At 36.6% G+C, this 27077-nt stretch overlaps 1 protein-coding gene across 5 annotated transcripts in view; it reads left to right on the top strand.

Annotated features, from left to right (window-relative positions):
* ERI1 (exoribonuclease 1) overlaps nucleotides 1–26120 on the top strand; it is a 146702-nt gene extending 120582 nt beyond the window's left edge. For 3 of the 5 annotated variants that reach the window (XM_019032884.3, XM_063709059.1, XM_063709061.1), the window contains 6 exons: nucleotides 800–978; nucleotides 4364–4574; nucleotides 9137–9220; nucleotides 11114–11223; nucleotides 13161–13275; nucleotides 22560–26120. In XM_019032884.3, coding sequence (XP_018888429.1) covers nucleotides 800–978; nucleotides 4364–4574; nucleotides 9137–9220; nucleotides 11114–11223; nucleotides 13161–13275; nucleotides 22560–22802 — 942 coding nt within the window. In that variant the 3' untranslated portion in view covers nucleotides 22803–26120. Of the gene's footprint in view, nucleotides 1–64; nucleotides 82–799; nucleotides 979–4363; nucleotides 4575–9136; nucleotides 9221–11113; nucleotides 11224–13160; nucleotides 13276–22559 lie in introns of those variants that run through there. The other 2 variants (XM_055349118.2, XM_055349115.2) reach the window with 2 other exon arrangements.
* The last annotated feature ends 957 nt before the right edge of the window (nucleotides 26121–27077 follow it).

Below are 27077 nucleotides of genomic sequence, written 5' to 3'. Positions count from 1 at the left end.
TTAACAGATTTTTATTTATGAAAAAATTCATAATTCTGTAGTTCTTCTGGTTAGTGGACCTAAGTACAACTTTTGGAAAATGTAAGTTTTGAAATTAAATACATTTCCTTCTTTGAGTACTAGGAAGCTGTAAATTAGATTTGCAGTCCATTTTGTTTTTATGTTGGGCAATTTTTGTTAACTTTGTGAAATGAAGTCAGGTTAAAAATTTATCAGAAGTTATTATACATGTATAATGTAAAAGTTCATTTAAAAATGGGTTCATTTGTAAATATTAGCATATTGTTTGTGAAGGGGTTGTTGTATAGCCTGTGATATTAATAGTTACCATTTATTAATAGCTACTGTGGGTGTAGGGGTCTGATACACATAATCTCATTTAATCTTTGTAATAATTCTGCCCAAACACTATTTACCATTACCAAATTACCATTTTATAGATAAGGAAATTGAAGATCAGAGGCTAATACGTAGCTATCCAAAGTCGTGCTGCTATTTCTAGTAAATAGTCAGCTGGGGCTCTCTATTGAGGTGGTGTTGACTCCCACCACCAGTCTTCTTTTTACTTAGCTTTGTTTCCTTTGAGGAACCTCATGACTCATAATAGAGTGGGGTAAATTGTATTGGAGACGCATCTTCCTTCTTATCCTTTCCTCCGTTTAGGAGCTGCAGTGAACACTTTTCATTGAACATGTAGCATGAAGAGGCTTCAGAAGTTTGAAAGTTTGAATCTTTAAATCTGTGATGTTTGTACTAATTATAAACTACATCCTTTTTTTTTTTTTTTTTTTTTTGGTAGGAAACTCAACAGTGTAAATTTGATGGCCGGGAGACAAAAGGATCCAAGTTCATTACCTCCAGTGCGAGTGACTTCAGTGACCCGGTTTACAAAGAGATTGCCATTACGAATGGCTGTATTAATAGAATGAGTAAGGAAGAACTCAGAGCTAAGCTTTCAGAATTCAAGCTTGAAACTAGGTAATTAAAAATAACTTATAAAATTATAAAAGTAGTACATGCTCATTTTAGAAAATCTTGAAAACATTGAAATATTAAAAATCATCTGTAATCCTACCATAATGACATGATCCTATTAACAGTTCAAAAAAACTGTAATTAACATTTTTTATGTGCAACTCTGATTATTTTTTTCTGTCTTCTAGATGATAGGACTGCTGAATCAAAGTCAAATATTTTAGTGACCTACCGGCAGTGTATAGGAGTATCTGTCTTCTTATGACAAGTGTGTTTTAATTTTTTTTAGTTGCTCATTTAAATGATGGATAATTATATTAGATAGAGTATTTTTTATTTTCTTTTTGCCATTTGTATCTTTTATAAAAAGAGTTTGTTTGAAATCAGGTACAATAAATTAAAAACATTCACTTACCAGGAATATTTTTTGTTCTAATTTCTAAAAAATAATCTACAATGATCGTTTGCATTATGTTTCACTGTATATTGAGTGAGAAAACAATGCAACTTAGTCAACTGTGTGTATTTTAATGAGATATACACATACCTAAGTTTTTAGTAATTTTTTGCGAAACAAATCACTTTACGTTGATTGGGCCATGGGGCAGAAATGGCTTTTGGAGTCCAGAAAAATACATCGATTTTTGATAAACAGTAGAACTGCCAGGCATCAAGAAAAAAAATTGCCTGTATGAAATCGGTGAAAACTCTTCCTTTTTCAAGACATCTCTGAATCATAATTCTCTTAAAAGTAGTATTCTTCCTCTTTAGAGTTTCCCCACTCTTCAAAAGAGCACAAATTTATTAATTTCTAGATTGTCTACATCATAATGTATGAAGAAATTTTTGACTCCTATTTCCCCGATTCTTTCTGTTATGAAGGTACAACTTGTAGCCTACAGAAGATTTTCCGAGCAAAATTTTTGTCCTTCCCAGGTGTGAAGATCAGTTGCTTACTCCTGGCTTGCGTGGGAGCTAGCGATCTAGATGCATGTTTATACATTTATTCAACAAGCCTGTATTGAATTCTAAGTACTGCACTAGGCATTGAAGTTATAAAGGTAAATACAGATATGTTCCCCACTTTGGCAATCTCAGTCTTTTGGGAAAACACACAGAGAAATCATCACAATACAGAGTGGCCAATGCTATATTGGAGGTCTGGCCAGGTACAGCATGAGAATACAGAGGAGAATATTTCTCAGGAATTCAGAAAGATGACATTTGAATTGTACCAAACAGAAAAGGGAGGGGGAGGGTATTTCAGGCAAAATAATAACAGAAACTTTTCTAATTCCAGTTTGTATGGTTTCTGCAACATGATCTTGCCTTTTCTTCAGCTGTTGTGCAACCAAAGTTATAGGACATAAAAGTGTATTGAGAACATGACTTTTAAAATTTTTTTATTTTTTTGAGACAGAGTCTTGCTCTGTCGCCAGGCTGGAGTCCAGTGGTGTGATCTCGGCTCACTGCAACCTCCGACTCCTGGATTCAAGTGATTCTCGTGCCTCAGCCTCCTGAGTAGCTCGGATTACAGGCATGCACCACCATGCCTGGCTAATTTTTGTATTTTTAGTGAAGATAGGGTTTCTCCATGTTGCCCAGGCTGGTCTCGAACTCCAGCTCAAGTGATTCACCCACCTCCCAAAGTGCTGAGATTATAGACGTGAGCCATCTGGCTGGTTGAGGCCATGACTTATAGTATATTTTGTCTGCAGTACACAGTATACCTCAGGAACATTTGACAATGATACTGAAATGATAGATTGTAGCCAAGTTGTGAAGGAACTCTATGCTGAAGTCTGCATTTTACCTCGTAAGCAGAAGGGAGCCACTGAAGATATTTAAGCAGAAAATTGGTGTTAGTGCTCAGTTCTCAAGTAAAGTAAAGAATGAATCGAAGGGTTGTGGTAATGGAGGCATTTGCCATGCTCCACGAAGCTAATGAGAGCCATAGCAGAAAGAATTAAAGAGAATCATGTTCTGAATATGTTTCTGAGTTAGAATTGAGAAACATGGTGAATATTTGGAAGAGCAAAGGAGATGTTAAAGATAGCAGGTTTCTATCCAGAGCAACTAGTTGTATGTTTGTCCTGCCATTAGCTTTGCAGACAACTCTGGTAAATGTAGTCTCTCCCCCTATCACACCTCCCACCCCACAACAACAACAAAAAAAGATAAAAAAAGAAAGTAATCCAAAGCTGTCACATGACACAGAGGTCACTCACAGTGCCTTAATATGAAAGAGGTTAAGGATTTTCTCCCTAGGTCTTGATAATTTTGAAAATCTCAAGCAAAGAAACAATATTAAGACATTTCATCTTGAAAAAGCTAACTGGTTGATTATTACTATTTTCATGGGTAGGATTTTTTTCAGTGCTTAATTGTATTTTAGAAAGGAAAATAAAAGACTAAAAAGGTTTTTTTTAAATAGTCATTAATCAGTTAACATGATACTTTACTTGGCACTACACATTAATTATAATTTAGATCTTCTTATTTTTACTTCCATTTCATATTTGCAGGCCAATATAAGATTCATTTATATAACACTGAAGGAAGCCTGAATGCTGGTTGCAACTTAATTTTTTGGAAAAATACATATTGTTTAAAGAATGAAGTCACCTGATCACTGTTATCTTTTAGGATGACCTTTCTCTCCTCCCCAGTACTCCATCTGTGGAATGTATACTTTAAAGCTACCTATAATACTGAAATCCCCTAAATCATATTCTACCCATGATAAATTAAGAAACTTATTTCTAGTTAAGAACCTACTAGTATGATAATGCTCCTTTGGACATTTTACTTAGAGTGTATTCTAACTGAGTTTTCCTTGTTAAGTAGCCAACAGACATTCACCTTTATATGCTAGGCTCATAATGCTTTCATATTCATATGAATCTTTTGAGTTGACTAACCTACAAAAGCCAAAAGAAAGGAAAGAGATAATACGATATCTTCAACTTAACCCAAATTTTTATATTCTTAAGTTTATATTTTGGCCAGTGGAATAATTTTATGTTAATTTCAATGTTTGTATCATATATGTAATCTTAGTATATAAGGCAATATGACTGTGTTGGTAGTATATGCTGACAGTGTTTATGGTTTGAAATACCAGTATATGTTGGAGAAAATACTGTTATATACTACTAAAATAAAAAATGATTTGTGAAGGAAAATGTTAATGTTGTAATAAACATATTATTTTAATTAGTTCTTTGCTAACTTAGCTTTGAGTCTTGCTTTTCTTACATTTATTTTAGCTAGCATTTGCTAAATTTCGCTGTGATTGTCAGTGTTCAGCCCAGTGCCAGCAGGTAAGAGTTTTGATTCTTGACTATAGAATTTACCTAAGTGTAACTAGTCTTCTTCTTCTACTTAGAGGAGTAAAGGATGTTCTAAAGAAGAGACTGAAAAACTATTATAAGAAGCAGAAGCTGATGCTGAAAGAGAGCAATTGTGCTGACGGTTATTATGACTACATTTGTATTATTGACTTTGAAGCCACTTGTGAAGAAGGAAACCCACCTGAGTTTGTACATGAAATAATTGAATTTCCGGTTGTTTTACTGAATACGCATACTTTAGAAATAGTAAGTGAATTTTTATATTTTAATTGTATTTCTAGCAGCAACTATTCTGGTGTTTACTGGTTATGTGGAGGACCTCATTTGCTGTTTAGCCAGAATTAGACTTCTAAAGTAAGTTTTTTCTTTGCCATGAACTTTATATCAGCTTGATTAATAGAAAAGCTGTAACAAAGCAATTTTAGAGACTACTGCTTTCTTTTTGCAGTAGGGGAAGTTAAAATGTTTTTTTTCCATTTGCTTAGAACATCCGCATGTGGACATCAGAATCTCCTGGTAAGTAAAAAAATAAAGAAAACACTAATGATACTGATGCCTGGCCCTAGTCCCAGAGATTCTAATTTAGTTCTCTGATAGGGCCTCTGGCATCAGCATTTTTTTGAAGCTTTTCAGTTGGTTTTAATATGCAGTCAGGCTTGATAACCACCGCTGTGGCCTAGTGTGAACTCTGATCTCTAAGAATGATAATTTACAAAAATGACTTTTGAACCTCTCTCTCTGGTGGAAAGTTTAAGGGTGAAATGACTCATAACCCTGGTTTCTAAGCCAAATAATATGTGTGCTTTAGATACTTGTCAGTGCCTTATTAGTTCAGAAAGTCTAGTAGGAATTCCCTAAAATAATACTGTTTACCTTATAAAATCTGAGCAAGAATATCCTAACATCTCATCTCTCCAAAAGTCACTTCTGTGATATCCTCAGTTCCTACCAACCCACTTGGGAGTAAGTATAAAAAGGCTTTGTGAATTAAAATGCATAGGTTATTAGTGCTATTCAAAATCTCTTTTAGTTATAGTCTTAGCCTATTTCTATAATTTTCTTATCCAAAGCAGATTGAAGGTCAGTAAATTAGAAGGAAAAATGGCAGCTGTGAAGGCAAATAATCTTGCATAAGTCACTAGATTTTACTTGTCTCTTAATCAGGGACGTTACTGTAGCAGTTCTCCCTCATTTGGACATTATGATTTATTGCTTTTGTCTATATTGCTCTCACTACACAAAAACATGTTATATTTTTCACACTGTGTAAAAACTTCATCCCACTTCACTGCCAGCTGCTACATTTCTTTGTTCCTCTTTTTGGGAAAATTCTTCACTTAAGTTATAGGTACTTATATGTGTATCTCTTTCCTTTTCTTCCATTCTCTCAAATTTATACCATAACCTTCAATAAAGTTTAAGCTGTGTATTCAATCCCATCATTCCACTAAAATCACTCAACATCATCTTTGACCTTTACCGTAACTCCTGGCAAAATTGACCATTCTCACTTTTTTTTTTCTCTTTTAAGATAGAGTCTTGTACCCAGACTTGAGTGCAGTGGTGCAAACCCAGCTGACTGCAACCTCCACCTCCTGGGTTCGAGCAGCTCTGCTGCCTCAGCCTCCTGAGTAGCTGGGAATACAGGTGTGTGTCACCACGCCCAGCTAATTTTTTGTATTTTAGTAGAGACAGGGTTTCATCATGTTGCGCAGGCTGGTTTCAAACTCCTGAGCTCAGGCAATCCACCTGCCTCAGGTTCCCCAAGTGCCAGGATTACAGGCGTGAGCCACCATGCCCGGCCATTCTCACTTAAAAAAAAAAAAAAAAAATTAACACTGCACTGCTGGCTTGAATACTCTTTCCTTGGAGCATTTTCTTCAGGTATAACTTGTTCTGCTTGATTTTTCTCCAGCCTTACTGGATTCCCCACTTGCAGTTTTCTTTGCTGGTTCCTCCTTTCCTTCCCAGCTTCCCCATATCAGATGACCCAGGTCTCAATCCTAGCCCCCGTTCTCTGCTTACATCCTCTTCTCTGCTTACATCCTTTCGCTTGATGATCTTATCTAGTTCCATAGCTTTCAGAAGCTATCTCTTTGCTGGTGACTTTCAAATACATATTTCCAACCCGTTCCAAATCCAGATTGCTTATTTGAAATCTCTACTTAAGTGTCTCAACCTTTTGAACTTACCCCCAGCCCATTCTATCTTTAGCCTCCTGTAGCCTGGGGGATGGCAGCTTTTTCTAATTAGAATCCTTCTAATTGCTCAGTTCAAAAACTTTGGAGTCATCTTTGACTCTTGTTTCTCTCACATCCAGGTCATCAATGATTCCTGTTTGGCTCTGCCTTCAAAATATATCCAGAACCCAGTCACTTAACTGAACTGCTGTGACTTCATTCTGAGCCTCTATCATTTATGTGACTTACTGCATTCACCATCTAACTGGTCTTTGTGTTTCTGTCTGTGTCCGCCTATAACCAGTTCTCAAAAAACTGGCCAGAGTAATCCTTTTAAAATACAAGTCACTTCACCCCTCTGGTCAAAACCCTGCAATGGCTCCTCATTTAACTCAGAGTACAACCCCTATTCCTTACATGACCTGGCCTATTGTTTCCTCTGATTGTTTCCTGTCTTACTACTCTTTTCCTTAACTCATTCCACTCCAGGCATACTGACCTGCTTGCACATTCTCAAAAATGCCAGGCATGCTTTATCCCATTACTTGCCAGGACTTTAGCTCCAATTTTCTTAGCCAGAAGTCTTGCTGGCTGATGTTTTTCTCCTTCTCTCCCTCCCTCCCGTTTTTCCTTCCAGTCCTTCCTTAAATCTTACCTCTAAATAAAGCCTACTTGATTATCCTATTTAAGAGTGTGGCCTGTGCCCATGTTTCTGACCCCCCTTACTGCTCTACTTTCCTTTGCTTGCTCAAGCGAGTCTCCTGCTTTATCTTCCTGAGTAGTTGGGATTACCGGCACCCAGGTTCCTTTAGTTTTAATAACCCTTACTACCTTTTAACTCACCTAATTTATTTAAGTGATGATTAAAGATTTGGCCAATGAATGTATAGTTCTCTCTAGCATTCTTCTGTTAAAAGTATTTAATAGTGAATAACATTTTAGTAATATCTGTTATTTAGTACTACCGAATTATAATTATAAGGGAAGTTGCAATATATTTTTGAAAGAATGTCATTTAGAATGATAAAATAGTGATACTTAAAAGGATGTAGACTTAATTTATCTGTGATATGCAGTTAAGTGGAATGTTGCAGTGTATCTGGTAAGAGTGTCTAACTTTTGAAGTTCAATTATTCTTTTTTTTTGTTTTTTTTGAGATGGAGTCTTGCTTTGTCACCCAGGCTGGAGAGCAGTGGCTCAATCTCGGCTCACTGCAACCTCTGCCTCCTGGGTTCAAGCGATTATCCCACCTCAGCCCCTTGAGTAGTTGGGACTATACGTGCATGCCACCTCGCCCAGCTAATTTTTTTATTTTTAGTAGAGACGGGTTTCACCACTTCGGCCAGGCTGGTCTTGAACTCCTGACCTCAAGTAATCCACCCCCCTTGGCCTCCCAAAGTGCTGGGATTACAGGCATTAGTCACCACATCTGGCCTCAAGTGTTCTTTTTTGTTCTTTACTGTTGCTCATTTACAATTCTTTACAACCATTTATAGCTCATCCACTTAATAGATTAGTATGTAGAAAGAATTTATTCTTAGGAAATACAAACTTTTCTTAATTTTTAAATCTTCTGCCATAAAGAATATTTTTTGTCATTTTCTCTATATCTGCTACCTAGGATTAACAGTTGCTGCCTTTAAATCTTTAGGGTTTAAAATTGTCCTTAATCTCAAAATTGACTCAGTGTGTTCTGGTTAGGGAGGCATTACTGGGCTAGAGGAAAAAGCACTTAGAGATTGGAGCCTGATAACAATACTGGCCTCACTTAGTTTACAGAGTTGTGAGCATAAAATAAGACCATTGTGTCAGGAGATCGAGACCATCCTGGCTAACATGGTGAAACCAAGTCTCTACTAAAAATACAAAAAATCAGCCAGGCGTGATGGCGGGCGTCTGTAGTCCCAGCTAGTTGGGAGACTGAGGCAGGAGAATGGCGTGAACCTGGGAGGCGGAGCTTGCAGTGAGCCGAGATCGTGGCAGTGCACTCCAGCCTGGGAGACAGAGCGAGACTCTGTCTCCAAAAAAAAAAAAAAAAAAAAAAAAGGGGACCATCGTGAAAGCTTCTTGAAAAGATTCAACATTGCTATAGATACACAGTGTTAGCAACTCTTAAACTACCTATATATCATACAGTTAAATTTTGACTATTTAGAATTTAGTTCAATTGGATTTTTATATGAAAATAAAGACTATTCAGGAGTAAATGAGAGAAAAATAGTTTAAAGCTAATTTATTATAACTGCAGGCTGGCATTTCTTCAAAAGAATTTATTATTTTTAAAACTTAGTATCTTGAAGTAGAGGATGCATTAATGGGCTTTATAGTTTTAAAATATTATGAACAAAATTATTAATATTTTGTTCCTCAGGAAAATAATTAAATTTTGAGTTGAAATCTTTCACACTCTCACTTTATCTTAAAGTATTTTAAATTATGAACCAATTCATTTTTTAATTTAAAAGTTAAGAGTGCTTTCGATGTGGGGAATTATTCTTAAAAACTGTGGAAGGGTTATGCCGTGAGATCCTATGAAATTGCAACCTGCTGTGATGAATTCGTCGTGTATCATGTATCGTGTATCTTAACTCATATAAATTACTTTAACTTGCTATCCTTCCCTTGCAGGAAGACACGTTTCAGCAGTATGTAAGACCAGAGATTAACACACAGCTGTCTGATTTCTGCATCAGTCTAACTGGAATTACTCAGGTTATAAGTCTAAGTTCTTCTCTCTAGAGTTTGAAAGAGTTCTTGAAATTAGGGATTTATTTTATACATAATTTTAAAAAATTATTACTGTTGTGAACAATTTAATACCTTGCTTGGTAAAGATCTTTCATGTTGTAATAATTAAAAAAAAAAAAAAAAAGCAAATTTTATACCTGGTAACATTTTCCTCAGCCTTTCCTCTTAAGGAGTTGTAGTGATGAATCGAAAGATTTCGTCTATAAAATGCATCAGCAAATTGTTTCCATACTGAACTTGAAGATGTTTTATTTATTTATTTTTTTGAGACAGTCTCACTCTGTCACCCAGGCTTGAGTACAGTGGCGTGACCTCGGCTCACTGCAGCCTCTGCCTCCTGGGCTCAAGCGATTTTCCTGCCTCAACCTCCTGAGTAACTGGGACTACAGGCGCGTTGCCACCACACCCGGCTAATTTTTGTATTTTTAGTAGAGACATGGTTTCGCAATATTGGCTAGGCTGGTCTCGAACACCTAACCTCAAGTGTCCCACCTCGGCCTGCCAAAGTGCTGGGATTACAGACCTGAACCACCATGCCCAGCCAGAGATAAGTTTTAGAATGTATCTGTTTACAACCTGACTTTATATGTTGCATTTATTTTTTATTTTTATTTTTTTGAGATGGAGTCTCACTCTGTTGCCCAGGCTGGAGTGCAGTGGCACGATCTTGGTTCACTGCAACCTCTGCCTCCCAGGTTCAAGCGATTCTCCTGCCTCAGCCTCCCAAGTAGCTGAGACAATAGGCACGCACCACGATGATTGGCTAATTTTTTTTTTATTTTTAGTAGAGACTGGTTTCACTGTGTTGGCCAAGGTGGTCTTGAAGAACTCCTGACCTCAAAAACTCCTCGGTCCCAAAAAGTGCTGGGATTACGGGCATGAGCCACCACATCTAGCCTGTTTCATGAATTTTTAGGTCTCTGATTTTTTATTGTATTCTAATGTGGTAGGCACTTTTTTCATTAAGTTAGTTCATTCATTCACTCCACGTGTATTTGAGTGCGTACTATAATATATGCCAGGATTTGTATGTATCTATATGTGTATATAGATGTATGTCTGTGCAGTGGTCACAGTAGGCCTAATAAGTCAGTGTTTTATTGCGGTGTTGTGGACATCTATGAAAAGGGCTTCCATATATGACAGAGGGAATAGAAGACTGTTCTGGGGAAAAACATCCTCAAGTTGATGAACTTGGGCTGAGTCATGAAAGATAGGTAGGCAGAAAAGAATGGCTGGGCATTTCAGGTGGGAACTGGCAGACCTACAGGTAGTTCAGGATGCTTCAGATGTGTATGGGCTGTTAAGAAAATGGTCCAGATAGGCAGAGGCAATCCAGATCCTGAAGGGTCTTGTGCATCTATTTATCCTGAAAGCCTTGGAGAGTGGTTGGAGGATTTAAGTATGAGAGCGATAGGGCGGACCCGATTTACGTTTTAGGAAGATCAATCTGGCAGCAGTATGTAGTATGCGTGGAAAATTGTGAGACCTGAGATGAGAAGACACTTAGGGAGCTGTGGCTTTCAGCTTAGAAGAGATTTCTCTTTTCCCTCCTCTAGAAATCCAGTAAGCCACTAGGTTCAGGCCTATAAAAAGAGAACCACTGGGGATGATCTTAAATCTTAATTTTGGGAGGATTATACATTTCAGTTGAAAGTAGTCCCAGTACTTGGTTGTGAAATTTTTGGAATTTCTTAAAAATGAAACTTCAGGTGGAGCTAAGCCAAGGAAACCATGAATTTAAAGTATCAGCCTTTCTAATACTGTTTCTTCCCCTCCAACTTAGGTCTGGGTATTTTGTAGGACTACATGAAGCTACAGCCCTGATTTTTGTATATTTTACTTTTATTTCCTCAGGATCAGGTAGACAGAGCTGATACCTTCCCTCAGGTACTAAAAAAAGTAATTGACTGGATGAAATTGAAGGAATTAGGAACAAAGTATAAATACTCACTTTTAACAGATGGGTAAGTATTTAGGAAGATTATTTTTTATATCTACTTTTTAGAGATTAAAGATACCCTTATTTATCTAACTTTTAGAATAACCACAAACTATTATTAAAGACCCTAGAGTCTCGCCCCACAGGGAATAGTATTTTTCCTTTCACCTAAGGATGAAAGAGAGGAAGAAAACAGTGGTCACAGTCCAATACAGGACTAGAACACTACAGAAAGTTAAAAATATGTAAAGCTAAAAAGACTTTGCTAAAACTCTTTTTTCATGACACTTCCTTGCTCAAAAAAGTTCAGACTCTTGAGCTTGGCCTTGAAGCCCCTTTCGTCTCATCCCACGCTACCCGTTTAATCTAATTCACCTGCCATTAATCCTCTTTAGTCAGACTGGCCCAGGAATTCACATGGTTTACCCTTTCTCTGTATAGTTACTTATGCCTCCCTCTGTACTGAGAGTCTCTTCTCGACAACTTTATCATTTTTCAAAGCCCATCTTGTGTTTTACCCTGACAACGCCATTGATCTTTTTTTTCCTTGAAACCTTATAATTTCTATGGTATATACCATTCATGTTGACATCTGACCATATATTCTGATATATAATCTTTGTGTACATACATAAGGCTTACTGTTGCAAGGAAATTTAAAATTCTTTCAGAGAAGGACTTTTGCTGCCTAATAATCTTCCATAATGCTTACCTTAGTGCTGAGCTTAAAGTGTATGCCCAAAAAGCATTTGTTAAATGAAAAGCTGAATGGGAAGATCAGAAAGATTAAAACATAGATGACAGACGTTGTGCCAGGGCAACTTCGATACCTTAAGGCCATTAAGGTTGAAAAGAACGTCCTAAACAACTTCTGTTTCAAGCTGTACAGATTATCCTCTATACCTGAGATGTCACCAACATAGAGGGTTTGGAGATCCTCACATGTGATAGGAGAAAAGCATTGAATTTAATCACATCATAACTGTTAAGTTTGGAAAAATGTTTATGGACCTCTTTAGAAATCTATTACTGATTTTAAATATGAATGAGCAGTGCTCTGCTAAAGTATACAGGTGTTTCTGCTGTAGTATAGTATATGCAGTTCTGGTAAAGTCTCATTTTGTGGGACAGATCACTCAAAACCTATGCAATTTTGTAACCAGAGCACTAACAAAAACCAATCATTGGAGTCTCCATTAATAATTTGGCAGCCCAGGCAAGCAGCTCAGGGAAGGTGAGGTTGCATCAAAGTATATGAAAATTGTACAGAAGCACTAGTATCCTGGGGACATACACTTATTTTAAATTTTCTTATAATATAGTTGACAGTATTATAAGAAAATACAAAGGATTATATCCTGTTCCCAGTATAGCAGCTGAGTTGAGGGCTTTTCTTTCCTGCTGAAGTTTATAATTTCCACTGCTATTATTCTGACTCTCCTTGCCTAAGAAAAACCACGTAGGAACCAACACAATTTCCATATTACACAATCAGTATTGTCCTTAACTACAATAAATTGGTTAGTGTTATAGAAACATGTTGTAGCGGAACAGATTATATTTTAACCATTTGATACCAGCTGCTTTTGTCTCTTTCATTTTTTTGTTTTTGGTTTTATTTCAAAGCATGCTGTCAACTTACCATGCTAAGTCTGGCAGTAAAAGTAAGCTTAGCATAATACTCAGCAAGATAGAAGCCTGCCCAGAACCATGAAAACAATCAAGATGAGCCTAATAGGAATTAGTTTGTGAACAGAAGTTAATATATCCGACTTCTTTGTTTGGGTTTTAAAGCTTAATTTTGAATTAGTATTTTGTAGGAAGCAAGGTTAATTTTCTCAGCTTGATGTTACGTTTGAATATGAGAAAGTTGACATATATAAATAAATGATTTAAAATACTCATTTGTAAGAATAGCATAGCGTTTATTTCATCAGTTTTTTGTCCTTTTTTAATTTATAGTTCTTGGGATATGAGTAAGTTCTTGAACATTCAGTGTCAACTCAGCAGGCTCAAATACCCTCCTTTTGCGAAAAAGTGGATCAATATTCGGAAGTCATATGGAAATTTTTACAAGGTAAAATTTCTATATTTAATAATTACATGGTTCTTAATGATAAATTTGTTAAATTTTGCATGTACGTTAGGTTGTAATTTTCCAGGTGTTTTTCATGGAAAAAAGCCATATAATTAGTTCTTACTCTTCAGATTCCAGATTCCTTATGTTCAAATTAGATAAGCCTTTTTCTCATTCAACCTGTTAACTTTATTTAAGTAGGTTAACTATATATACCTGACAAGTTTGAAACTGTAGGGGCAGTCAGTATGTGGATTGTTCATGGAGCAAATGCTGCCCACTACATTTTAATTTTACTTCACATTTATCAAAGTTAATATGCGTGTGCCGTGTAAATGTTTAAAATATTATTGCAAGACTTACAGTGAATGGCAGTCTTCTGCTATAGCCTTCACCAGAACTGGTTCCTGTTCTGCTGCAAAGACTTTCAACTTATGTAAAGCTCTGTTTTTGTTTTTGTTTTTGTTTTTGTTTTTTTTCAAATATTTACCTTTGTATTTCTAAGTTTCATGCTTATACTACTTCCTGACTTTTCAGTTTGCGATCTATTGAATGCCTGCCCTGAAAGATCAAGATTGAGCTCAACTAAGTTACCACTCCTGCTTGTCCTTCCCTTCCTGCATCTTCCTACTATAGCTCTGTTACCTTTCAGTCAGAGCACTCAGTGTTCATACTCCTTTGACTTATGGAGAGTGTTCAAAACTTTCCCCTGGATGTAATAATTTACTTCTGCGGTTGTTTACTTATCCCCTTACTCTCCATTCAAACTGTAAGTCACTTCTCATGACTGAGAACACTCACGTAGTCTGTCAGGTTTTCTTTTTTCATCTGTTTTTCCCTTGCAGACTATCTTCCTGGCCTTTAATCCAGTTCTAATCTGAGCTGTTAGTTCTTCACGCTTCTTTTAAAATCATCTTAGGGGATTTCCTTTAATTCTCATGCGTTAGATACTATGTCATTTTTCTCCCTTTACAGTTTCATTTTGGAGAAGCATGTTCTAAAGTAGTTTCATGAGAAAAGGTGCTTTTCCTTACAGACTCTTCTGTTTTAACAGTCTTTTAAAACTGAGAAGTATGCATGCAGAAAAGTAGAGTTTTGCCGATTGCTATAAAGCAAATACCCTTGTAACTTCCACCCACTTAACTCCTTCCTTCCTCCTGGAGTTAACCCTAATTCTTCCTTTCATGGTAATCATTTTCTTATTATTCCTTATAGCTTTAGTATTTAAATGTATATCCTTATATAGTTTTGTCTGGCTTTGAGCACGATATAATTAGTATTATACTGGCTATATTATTTGTTTTTGTTTTTTTTTTTTTTCAGTATTATGCTTGAGATCCATCCACGTCATGTATGTCACTGCAATTCATTCACTTTATTGCTATTAATTCCATTGTGTGACTATACCAGATTTGTTTATCTGTTCTACTTTGGCTGGCCATTTGGATTGTTTTTATTTGGGGCTTCCATGAAGAGTACTTTTATAAGCATTGTTGTGCATGTCCCCTGGTGTCTTTGTGCACTCATTTTTCTAGGATATAAACCTAGGAGTGCAGTTGCTGGGTCATGGGATGTGTACATCATTGACATTACTAGATAATGCAAAAATAGTTTTCCAATGGAATTGTACCAGTTTGCACTCTTATCAGTGCTATGTGAGTTTATAGTTACTGTAAGTTTTTGCCAGCATCTGATATTATCAGACATTTTAAATGTTTTGTAAATCTGACGGGTGTGTGATACCGTCTCATTGAGGTATCAGCTATCTGGATTGCTTTTTTGCGATCCCCTTATTTAAATTTCTGACTGTTTTAAAAAAAATTGGGTAGTCTGTTTTTTCATTACCTGTGTATTTTACTGGTTTATAGATTTTTACTTTGGGTGCTAGTCCTTTGATTATATTTGATAATTTTTTTGTGTGAAGTTTTTTTGTTTTTTTGTTTATTTGTTTTTGAGATGAAGTCTCATTCTGTTGCCCAGGTTGGAGTGTGGTAGTGCGATCTTGGCTCACTGCAACCCTGTCTCCTGGGTTCAAGCAGTTCTCCTGTCTCGGCATCCCGAGTAGCTGGGACTACGGGCGCCCACCACCACAACTGGCTAATTTTTGTATTTTCAGTAGAGACGGGGTTTCGCCATGTTGGTGAGGCTGGTCTCGAACTCCTGGACTCAAATGATCTGCCCGCCTCGGCCTCCCAAAGTGCTGGGATTATAGGCGTGAGCCACTGCACCTGGCCTTTTGTGGATCTTTTTTTGTTTTTTTGAACTCATTTTGTGAATTTTTAAAAAAATTGTGTTATGGAAAATTTGAAACATAACAGAAATAGGTATGAGTCCTCATGACCCAGGTTCAACAATTAGAAACTCATGGCCAGTCATGTTTCATGTGTATCCCCACCCACTTTCCTCTTCCTTATTATTTTGATGCAGAAGTCAGACATTATGTTATCTGATCTGTAAAAATTTCATTACGTAGCTCCAAAAGCTAAGGGTCATTTTCTTAGAAACACAGCTACTTTAATTCCTTCATCAAATAGTCATGAATATTTTCTTTTACCTTTTGTGTGTTGAGTCAGATCAGGATAAGGTTCACAGATTTGTAGTTGGTTAATATGTCTCTTAAGTTTTTTAGTCTTTGATATGTTTGGCATGTTAATACATCTCTTTAGTTTTTTTTAATCTCTTCTTTTTCTTCCCTAGCAGTTTATTTTATTCTTTTAAGAAACTGAGTCATTTGTCCTGTTGTGTTTCCCCTTATCTGGATTTTGTAATCATATCCTGGAATGTGGTTTCAGAGGTGTCTCTGTCTTTTGTATTTCATGTCCATTTATACTCCAGTTGAGAAGCTCGATCCCCTTTAGGTTCTTTTTTTGCTACAACTCCCAGATGGAATAATTTTTATTATTAAAAATTAATAAACCTTAAAATAATTTTCAGTCAGTTTTGCATAAATCTACAGCTCACAGTATATTAGTGTAATCGGAAAGTTGTAGATATTATAAGGCAATAAAATGCTCCCTCTTTTTTTGAGTAAACAGTGGTTTCTCTTTGTGCACCTGTTTATTTTGGCCAGTTTGTTAGCCTGCTCTTTTTGTGTGTGGTTTTCCCCTCTTTGTAATAGATAACTATAATGCTATTAGTTGTATAAGTAGAAGAAACTTATGTTTTCCTTTTTTTTTGTACCTTATCTAAGACCTAAATAAAACTCTCTGTCACAAGTTTCTGCTGTATATAATGCTGATAAGGTATATTATATGGTATGTCTAAAAACATTTTTTTTTTTAAGTAAAAATGACTTTTTTTTTTTTTTTTTTTTTGAGGCGGAGTCTCACTCTGTCTCCCAAGCTGGAGTGCAGTGGCATGATCTCGGCTCACTGCAGCCTCCGCCTCCCGGGTTCAAGCAGTTCTCCTGCCTCAGCCTCCCGAGTAGCTGGGATTACAGGCATGTGCCACCACGTCTGGCTGATTTTTTTGTATTTTTTAGTGGAGATGGGGTTTCACCATATTAGCCAGGCTGGTCTTGAAGTCCCAACCTTGTGATCCGCATGCCTTGGCCATCCAAAGTGCTGGAATTATAGGCATGAGCCATTGCGCCTGGCCAAAAATGACCTTGTATCCAGTCTTTCTTGGGGGCAAAGGGTGGAAATGGGTAATTAAACTTGGAGCTTAATTTAAAAGGCAAATAACTGTAATACATTTCTGTGAAATAGTTCGCTTAGGATGGGACTTGGTTTTTCTAAAAGTAGGCTGAAACAATATAAATAAAAATACAGTTTAAGACAGATTTTTGTATAAGATTTTGGGGGAAAACCCAAACTTTGTGCGTGGCATATCAAGTGCAAATGTGGGGTTAGCGTTTACAAAATTATACAGCTGTTTCTTTTTGCTTTTCTCTTCTCTTTTTTCTCTTTTCTTTTCTTTTCTTTTCTTTTCTTTTCTTTTCTTTTCTTTTCTTTTCTTTTCTTTTCTTTTCTTTTCTTTAAGACGGAATCTCAGTCTGTCATCCAGCCTGGAGTGCAGTGGTGGGATCTCAATTCACTGCAACCTCCGCCTCCTGGGTTCAATCAGTTCTCCTGCCTCAGCGTCTCAAGTAGCTGAGGTTACAGGTGCCTACCACCATGCCTGGACTAATTTTTTTGTATTTTTAGTAGAGACTGGGTTTCACTATGTTGGCCAGGCTGGTTTTGAACTCCTGACCTCAAATGATCTGCCCCCCTCGGCCTCCTAAAGTGCTAGGATTACAGGCATGAGCCACCAGGCCCAGCCTCTTTATGTCTTTATAGGCCTATGTATATGCATTACAATGCTGTTGTTGAAGTAAAAGGAAAGGATGAAATACACCTCTTGACTGTAAAATGTGTTTTCTTTTTTTTTTTCTCCCTTTACAAATACTCAATTCTAGGTTGAATTTAAGATAAGCTCACATGGATTCTTTTTCTCAGGAAATTAGACAATTTCTGCCTTTGCTCTTCATGCATGTTAAAAAAAAAAAGCTTGCTTACACATGTAGAAAGTTGAAAGTGCAGTGAAATGTTACTGCTTTCAAATGAATGACAGGATACTTTGCAGAAATCCACAACTTTTCTGGGGGTAGAGCATTAAGTCTATCTCTGGTGTACAGTCAGATTGTAGCTATAAAGCTCTTTTCTTAAAGTCAAATTCTCAGGCTGAGCAGAGGTTCAGAGAAAGGATCCCTTACCTAATCATATTCTGGTGTTGAAAGGGAGGAAAAATACTTAATTTTCTCCTACAGTTTTTCCATATTGCACTCAGACTTGAGACTTTCCAATAGCTTTCCTCACTTGATATCAAGCCCAAGGAAAAGGTGGATATTTTAAGGTTTTCTGTTGTAACATGATTATTTCCAAAGACATACTCCGTTACCTTTGAAATGCAAGAATCTTGTCACTTGAAGTCAAACATTTTCTCCAGCTTCTTATAGGGACTTATTCAGCTGATTCATGTGATGAAAAATGTCTGTAAGGAGGCTGCGTTTTGCAGCGCTTCTTCCAACCGCTCAGCAAAATCTGGCCTTTTTGTTTTCCTATTGTTCACCTTTCAACTCACCACCTGATTGAGAACTTTTCCTTGCTAAGCCAGAGGAAGCAAGAGGTTGGTTTGTTCTTTGTCTAGATTTCACATCATTTTTAAAAACACGATGAAGTGACTGGGCCTTTGTTTAATAAAGTTAATAACTCTTTTTTGGGCACTATCTAGGACTTTTCATTTTAATCTTTTTTTTTTTTTTCTTTGTGGTTAAAATGTACATAATACAGGTTGAGTATCCCTAATTGGAAATGATTGGGACCAGAAGAAATGTTTGAGATTTGGGGTTTTTTTCAGATTTTGTAATATTTGCATATACATAATGAGATACCTTAGAGATAGGACCCAAGTCTAAATATGAAATTCATTTTTGTTTCATATATACCTCATACACATAGCCTGAAGTTAAGTTTCATACAGTTTTGTGGATGAAACAGTGTATGTACACTGAACCATTAGAAAGCAGAACTGTCACTGTCACAGCCACTGATATGGACAGTCTGGTTGTTTGGCATCATCTTTCCTGATGCTACCAATAAGCAATTGCTTTCTTAGTTACACATAAATTAAGCATGTGTCATGTACCTGTGTTTTGACTGCGAACCATCACATGAGGTGTGTAATCTTCCGCTTGTGACGTTGTGTTGGCCCTCAAAAAGTTTCGGATTTTAGAGCATTTCAGATTTTGGGTTTTTGGGATTAGGAATGCCCACCCTGTATAACACTTGCTGTTCACTTGAAAATGTTCTCAGTCATTTTTAAGTGCACAACAGTTCAGTGGCATTAAGTACATTCACATTATTGCACAACCATCACCACATCATTCTCCAGAACTCTCATATTCCAAAAGTGAAACTCTGTGCCTGTTGAACTTCCCCTTCCTGCCAAACCCTGGCAATCATCATTCTTCTTTCTGTCTCTATCAGTTTGACTTATCTATATACCTCTTATAAGTGGAGGCGTACAGTATTTGATCTTTTGTGACTGGCATATTTCACTGAGCATAATGTCTTTAAAGTTCATCCATGTTGTATCATGTGTCAGAATTCTACCTTTCTGAGGCAGAATAAGAATTCATTGTATGTATTTACGGGCTGAGTATACCTAATCCAAAAATTCAATATCTGAAATGCTCCAAAAATCTGAAACTTTTTGGGCACTGACATTGTACTCAAAAGAAATTCTCATTGGAGCATTTCAGGTTTTGGAATTTTGGATTTTCGGATGAGTGATGCAAAAGTGGTGTAATGTAAATGTTTAATATTTCAAAATCCAAAAAATTTCAAATCCAAAGCATTTGTGTCCCAAGCATTTCAGATAAGGAATATTTAACCTGTACCACGTTAAAAAAAAAAAAAAATCCGTTGATTGTTTGATGGACATTTAAGTTACTTCCATGTTTTGGCAATCATGAATAGTGATGTTATGAACATGGATGTACAGATACCATTCTTTTTCCTGTATAACCAGAATAGGAATTGTTGGAGCATGTGCTAATTCTATGTTTAATTTTTTTGAGGATTCTCCACATTGTTTCCCACAGTGGCTGTACCATTTTACATTCCTGCCAGCCATGCACAAAGTACTACATTCTCCACATCTCTGTCAATGCTTGTTATTTTCTGGTGTGTGTGTTTGTGTGTGTGTGTGTGTTTATGGCCATTCTAATGGGTGTGAAGTGGTATCTCATTGTGGTTTTGATTTGTATTTCCCTAATGATTAGTGATGTTGAGCATCTTTTCATGTGATTATTAGCCATTGGCATATCATGTTTGGGGAAGATTCTTTCCTCATTTACTAAATGAGGTATGATGTTTTGAGTTGTAGGAGTTCTTTATTCTGGATAATTCATTATCAGATATATACTTGCAAATGTATCTTCTGTTCCATGGGTTGCCGTTTCACTCTACTGATAATGTCTTTAGTAATAAGGTTTTTAATGTTGATGAAATCCACTTTATTTTTTCTTTTGTTTCCTGTGTTTTGGTGACATCCAAGAAATCATTGTCCAACCCATTGTCATAAAGCCTTTTCCATATGTTTTATTCTAAGAATTTTATAATTGAATGTCTTACATTTAGGTCTTTGATCAATTTTAAGTTAATTTTGTTATATGGTGTAAGGTAAGGGTCCAACTTCATTCTTTTGCATGTGGATATTCAGTTTTCCCAACACCGTTTGTTGAAAAGGCTGTTGTTTTCCCCATTGATTCAATGTATTTGTGAAGGTTTATTTCTAGACTCTCCTCTGTTTTGTTAGTTTGTATGTCTATCTTTATACTAATACCACTCTCTTTCAATTACTGCACTCCTTCCTTCTGTTAATGCTTGTGTTAACGTTGTTTTTTAAATGTTGAGCCATCCTTGCATTTCAGGATAAAATCCTACTTGGTCATGGCACTTAATTCTTTTAATATGCTGCTGATTTAAATTTGCTTATATTTTGTCAAGGATTATTGCAACATGATAATTGTGGGGGATATTGATCTGTAACTTTCTTTCCTCATGAGGTCTTTGTCAGGCTTTTGTATCAAAGTGATGCTGACCTTAATGGAATGAGTTGGGAAGTATTTCTTCTTCAAATTTTTTGTAGTAGTTTGAGGAGACTTGGTTCTAATTCTTTAAATATTTGCTTGAATTCAGCAGCAAAGCTATCTGGTTCAGCGCTTTTCTTTGTTAGAGGTTTTCAGTTGCTGATTCAGTCTCCTTCCTAGGTATAGGTCTATTCAGATTTTCTGTTTCTTTGTAGTTCAATTATTGGTAAGTTGTATATTTCCAGGAATTTGTCTCTTCTACCTGTTATCCAGTGTGTTGGGCAAACTGTTTTTTGAAGTGGGTTTTCCAAGTGATAATTAGTGGAAGGTACAGGATATATTGCAGTATTACAGCTTAAGATAATTATAGATGTTTTACATCATTTGCTTTGTGATTATCCCAGTAACCCTATGAGTAAATATTAGAGCTGTTAGTCCCATTTTACGGATGAAGAAGCTGAGGTCCAAGATGCATAGGCAAAATAGTTGTACAAACTACAGAATGTAAAACTTAACAAATCTTGATAGAAATATGAAGAAAATATAACAATTTTTTTTTTCTTTTTTTGAGATGGAACCTCACTCTGATGCCCAGGCTTGAGTGCAGTGGAGTGATCTTGGCTCACTGTAACCTCTGCCTCCCGGGTTCAAGGGATTCTTCTGCCTCAGCCTCCCGAGTAGCTGGGATTACAGGCGCACGCCACCATAGCCAGATAATTTTTATATTTTTAGTAGAGATGGGGTTTCACCATGTTGGCCAGGCTGGTCTTGAACTCCTGACCTCAGGTGATCCACCTGCCTTGGCTTCCCAAAGTGCTGGGATTACAGGCGTGAGCTACCACACCCAGCCAGTAATTCTTAAAAGTGGAGGCACATATTGGAATTTGGGGAGTGTGAGAGTTTTTTTTTTTTTTTTTTTTAATTTATCAAGGAACAGGTTTTTAAATAACCTGAAAAATATCACACCACATCATCTTTCATTCTTAATCTTCATTATCTTTAGCCATCCAAAAAGGCTAGTCTTTTTATCTAAGAAATCAGTCAAGTAAAGTAATACACTATAGAAAAATACCATGTAAAATAACTAAGTTCGTTTCAAAAGGTAGATCTTCAACTTACAAGTCCTGAACAATACATTCCTTTTAATAAATTATTTTTAAATTAAAAAACTGCAGAGGTTTTAGATGTCTGAGGATCCTGTCTATATTTTCAGCTGAAACTCTTAAGATCATATTTTAAAGCTCTGAAAATTTCAGGGTTTTTTTGATGGAGTCTCGCTCTGTTGTTCAGGCTGGAGTGCAGTGGTATGATCTCAGCTCGCTGCAGCCTCCACCTCCCAGGTTCAGGCAGTTCTCCTGCCTCAGCCTCCCGGGTAGCTGGAATTACACATGTGTACCACCACGCCTGGCTAATTTTTTTGTATTTTAAGAAGAGATGGGGTTTCACCACGTTGGCCAGGCTGGTCTCATACTCCTGACCTCAAGTGATCTGCCCGCCTTGGCCTCCCAAAGTGCTGAGATTACAGGCGTGAGCCACCTTGCCTGGCCTGAATTTTTTATTTGCCTTATTTGAGTGGGGGTATTGCCCTTTGCCTAGCTTTATTTAGCTATTAGTGCTAATTTTCATTTTCTTATTTTTCATCTTAACTGTGGCTTGTATTACAGTTTAGAACACCAAAGAATTATTTACTAAGCTGTTTATTTTTCAGGTTCCTAGAAGCCAAACCAAACTGACAATAATGCTTGAAAAATTAGGAATGGATTATGATGGGCGGCCTCACTGTGGTCTTGATGACTCTAAGAATATCGCCCGAATAGCAGTTCGAATGCTTCAGGATGGGTGTGAACTCCGAATCAACGAGAAAATGCATGCAGGACAGCTAATGAGTGTGTCCTCTTCCTTACCAATAGAGGGCACTCCACCACCACAAATGCCACATTCTAGAAAGTAACAACAGTTTTGTGTGTGGATCATTCCAATTGAAGTTGGTATGAAGAGGTAGCAGATGAATCTCATTGAATTAGTCCTATAGTGCAAACTTGAAGCACCTTAAAACATTTAAAATCTTATTACAGGTGATAGAGATAGATACATGTATGTGAACAGATTTTGTAGGAAGGCATACTGAATTCTTTGTCACCAGCACTTTTGATATGAGCAGTATTCGTTACACAGTAACAGTTCCTGCTTAGAACTGAATTTTATAATTTAAGGTGTTCAAGATATATTCTTTTTGGTTTTAAAATGCAAAATCTTATTGGCTGTTCTCTTGAATGTGATATCTTACTGGTGTTTAAATATGTAATGTGTTTCTTTATTAACATCACTAGATGAAACCATATCTTAAAATGCAGAAATGATTGGAAGGTAGATCTTATCTAGCCTTTGGATTTCAAGAATATCATAGTCCTTTTGATTTTCAAAGTTTATATGTGAAGTTCACCATGTATGTGGTGAATTTCATAAGGTACTTGGTATACATATCTGCCTATGTTTCTTTTCACCTCGTAATTGGAAGAATTATGATGGATTATACGGTTTGGTTAAAAATCCAGTTACTGAAGGAATTAATGAAAACTTAGAAGAAAGTACTGAAAGGAATATCATAAGGGCTGTAGCTCAAACTTCATAATACATCAATCACTGGGGTCTTTTTGGGTTTGGTTGTTTGATTCGCCTTCCTTTTTTGACATATGTATGCCTTAATTCTTAAATCTGAGGGACCATGCTTTGAAATAGACTGAAAATTAAGGGTCACCACCTAATTTTTCTTTGTATTCAGTATCGTAAGTGAGGTTAATAAAGTCAATACTTTCTACCATATATTACGTTTTTGTTATTAAAAAACTTCATTGGCCACTAGTGAAGTTAGTCAATAGAAGACTTGTTTTTCTGATTTTACATAGTAAATGGCTGCTAAGTAGTGAGTAATTCTTAACTAATTCTAAAAACTAAAATGTGCATTTCGACTTGATAAGGTAAAACTGTTATCTAGAGGCTAAACCGATGTATTTTCAGAATTGAATTTTTCTCCTTGTAGCTTTCAGGGAACAATTTCATTGACATTGCTTGCTTCCTGCCTTTTACCTTTTAATAAAAATTGTGATGCTACTTTATTCTAAAGATTTATATTTTATAACCAAATGAATTTCCTCAAAGGTTTCCAAACCTATATCATATAGGGTGAAAAGCAGGAAAGTAGACATTTTTCTTGGCGTGGGAATTCTCTACATAGGGCGGTAGATTTCTTAAGCCAATGAATTTCTGCTTTTGAGCAGTAGTCATATAATCAGTATCTTAAAGAATAATGTGTAAATAACAGAAGGCATATGAGTGTGTGGTGTTCCTAGATGAACTGTTAACAGATAATAGTAAAATAAGGAAATCTAAGTGCTTTAAGTTTATACAGTTAACTCTTAGGATAAGAGGGATGTATGCTGAGATGTTTGTGCGTCCCAGATAGCACTGTACGATAACCTGTAAAGTATTACTGAATACTGAATAGCTGAAACTGCAATTGGAAAATCTGATGATGACGAGGAAATATTACGTTTCCAGTTTTTTTAGCTCTATCTGCTAATTTCTTTGCCTATTTTCACTTTCGCCAAGTACCAACAAGCTCATGTTGTATTTCTTTTTAAGAACTTCAACATTATAAGCTCTCAGTACCCTGTTTTGTTGTTGTTGTTGTTGTTGTTTGAGACAGAGTTTTTGCTCGTCTGCCAGGATGGAGTGCAGTGGTACGATCTTGGCTCACTGCAACCTCCGCCTCCTGGGCTCAGGTGATCCTCTTGCCTCAGCCTCCTGAGTAGCTTGGATTACAGGCGCGTGCCACCACACCCGCCTAATTTTTGTATTTTTGGTAGAGGAGGGGTTTCACCATGTTAGTCAGGCTGGTCTTGAACTCCTGACCTCAAGTGATTTGCCCACCTTGACCTCCTGCAGACGTGAGCCACTGCGCTCAGCCATAGATTTTACCGTCTTAACCCATTTTAATTCCTCTGTTGAGTCTCTGTCCTCCCCTCCAATTTGATTTGGGATTTTGCTGATGAGATGATACTAAACATTGAGAGTAGTGCTTTTTACTCTGACTTTTATTGTGTTGTCTTTGAAAGACAAATAGTACAACTTTTTACAAGGAAACAAGTAAGAGATGGATGTCCACGAAAACAATATTAGTATATTCTATTATTGTTTCTTATTAATAGTTACTTAGTATTTACAAACAATTTATTATTAGCTGTGTTAATTTTTATTCTATGCTTCATATGCTCTGACATTGACAGAGTGGATTTCTGCTGATTTTTTTCAAATCCGCAGTCTTTATAACCAACTGAAGTATATAATAGAGCATTACATTTTATCTTTATTTGTGTTCTGTTGGATCAAGTATTTAACATTTGCTCTGAAAAAAATGTTTTTGTGATGTGTCTTTGTTGCCTTGAGATAGATCCGTTTATCCTGCCTCCTAGGGAGAAGTTTCTGCCTGGATTGAAACAAAAAAACACAGGCGTCACAAGCATGTTACCTATTAAGAGAGAGAGGGTATCTCTGAAGACTAATTAAAATGGTAATTTTTAAAAAGATGTGACCAGTTGACTTTGAGTATATCATCCCAGGTATTATCCCCAAAATGATAATGCAAAACAGGATAATTTGGAGACCAGGAGAAAAACTGGTATGATTACTGGGGAGGGGAAGAAGCACAGATGGTCAAGATAATAATGCATGTTTGGCCTCAGCTGTAGGTAGAGTTGCCAAAGAAACTACCTGCCTCACAGATGAGCACGCACGGGTGCATTGTCAAAGTCTGAGAAGGATGTATTGTACTTTGAAGGAAGACTTTCCATTTCTAAGCTACCATGGAGAAGTATACGCTCCTTGAGACCAGAGACTGTGACTTCTGCATCTTCGATTCCAGCGACATATGATAAAATGTTTTGCACGTAGTTGAATCCAGCGTTGATACATGAAGGACAGCATTACATCTTTTTTCTATTATACTTAGAAATTTCCTCTTTCTTCTGCACCACCAACCTGTATATCAAGCCTCCTTGCCCCACAAAGCTTCCAAAGCCCGTAAATTTGTTAATCTAGAGCAGGGGTCAGCAAACTACCACCCATGGGCCAAATCTGGCCTGCTGCCTATTTTTGTATGGCTTACAAACTATGGTTTTTATATTCCCTTTTGTTAATGGCTCAAAATAATATTTTGTATAATATGAAAATTATGAAATTTTAGTTTCTCTAAATAAAGTTTTGGAAAGAACTACCATTCTCATTTGTTTTCATGTCATCTCTGACCACTTTTGTGCTACAATGGCAGAGTTGAATAGCTGCATCAGTGGTACCATCTGGCCAGCAAGGCCAAAAATACTACTGTCTGGCCCTTTATGGAGAAAGTTTGCCTACCCTTACCTCCCTTATGTAATGCAATATATAAGTTCCATCAACAAACAAGAAATGCGACTGTGATGAGAGCGTAGAGCTGAATGTTAAGGTACAATAATGATACTTGTATCAGACATTTATTGAGCACTGTTAAGTACTTTACTCCATTGTTTAATAAGAATCCGGTGACGGAGAGAGGCGTTCTCTCCAGTTTACAGATGGGAAAGTTGAGGTCCAGAGCGGTTAAGTTGCCAAAGTTTAAGTAGTGGGAGCTGTAGATTCTGGCAGTCTGGCTTGAGCCTTGCTCTTTATCCCTGTGCTATGCTGCCTCCCGTTGTAGACTTTGGCTTATCCTGATATTCCAGGAACAGGTAGGTTGTCCTAGGTAGAATAAACATCTTCCTGTTACGGTTTAAACTAGACATTTTCAATGCGATTGTACTAAATGTTGCAAATCAGGAGGTAATTAGATGTTCATTCTTTGAATGAAACAATATAAAATACTGTTAACTTCTAATGTGACCAGCTCTAAGGTTTTTTCGGAGATGGGGATAAGTGGAGAAGGAGAACGATTTTTGCTTTAAAATTTCCTCCATGTTCTTGAGATTAGAAATGTTAGTGTCTTGTGTTTATAATGACACAGAGGCTAAAGGGCTTAAGTTTGACTGATGAAGAGGTGGAAGTACTTGTTTTTCTGGATTCCTTACCAAGACTTGGGTAAGGGGCGGATGCCTGAGGCTTTAAACCAGATCTGCTTTTCTACTTGCAAGTGAATGTTCTCAAGGTAAATTTCATTAGATTTGTTTTAGGATGAATACTGCTCAATCATTGTGGA

The sequence above is a fragment of the Gorilla gorilla genome, chromosome 7, assembly GCF_029281585.2.
Source record: "Gorilla gorilla gorilla isolate KB3781 chromosome 7, NHGRI_mGorGor1-v2.1_pri, whole genome shotgun sequence".
Taxonomy (NCBI): Eukaryota; Metazoa; Chordata; class Mammalia; order Primates; family Hominidae; genus Gorilla; species Gorilla gorilla.
Note: the sequence above shows the minus strand (reverse complement) of the source record. Positions and strands in the feature narration are given on the sequence as shown.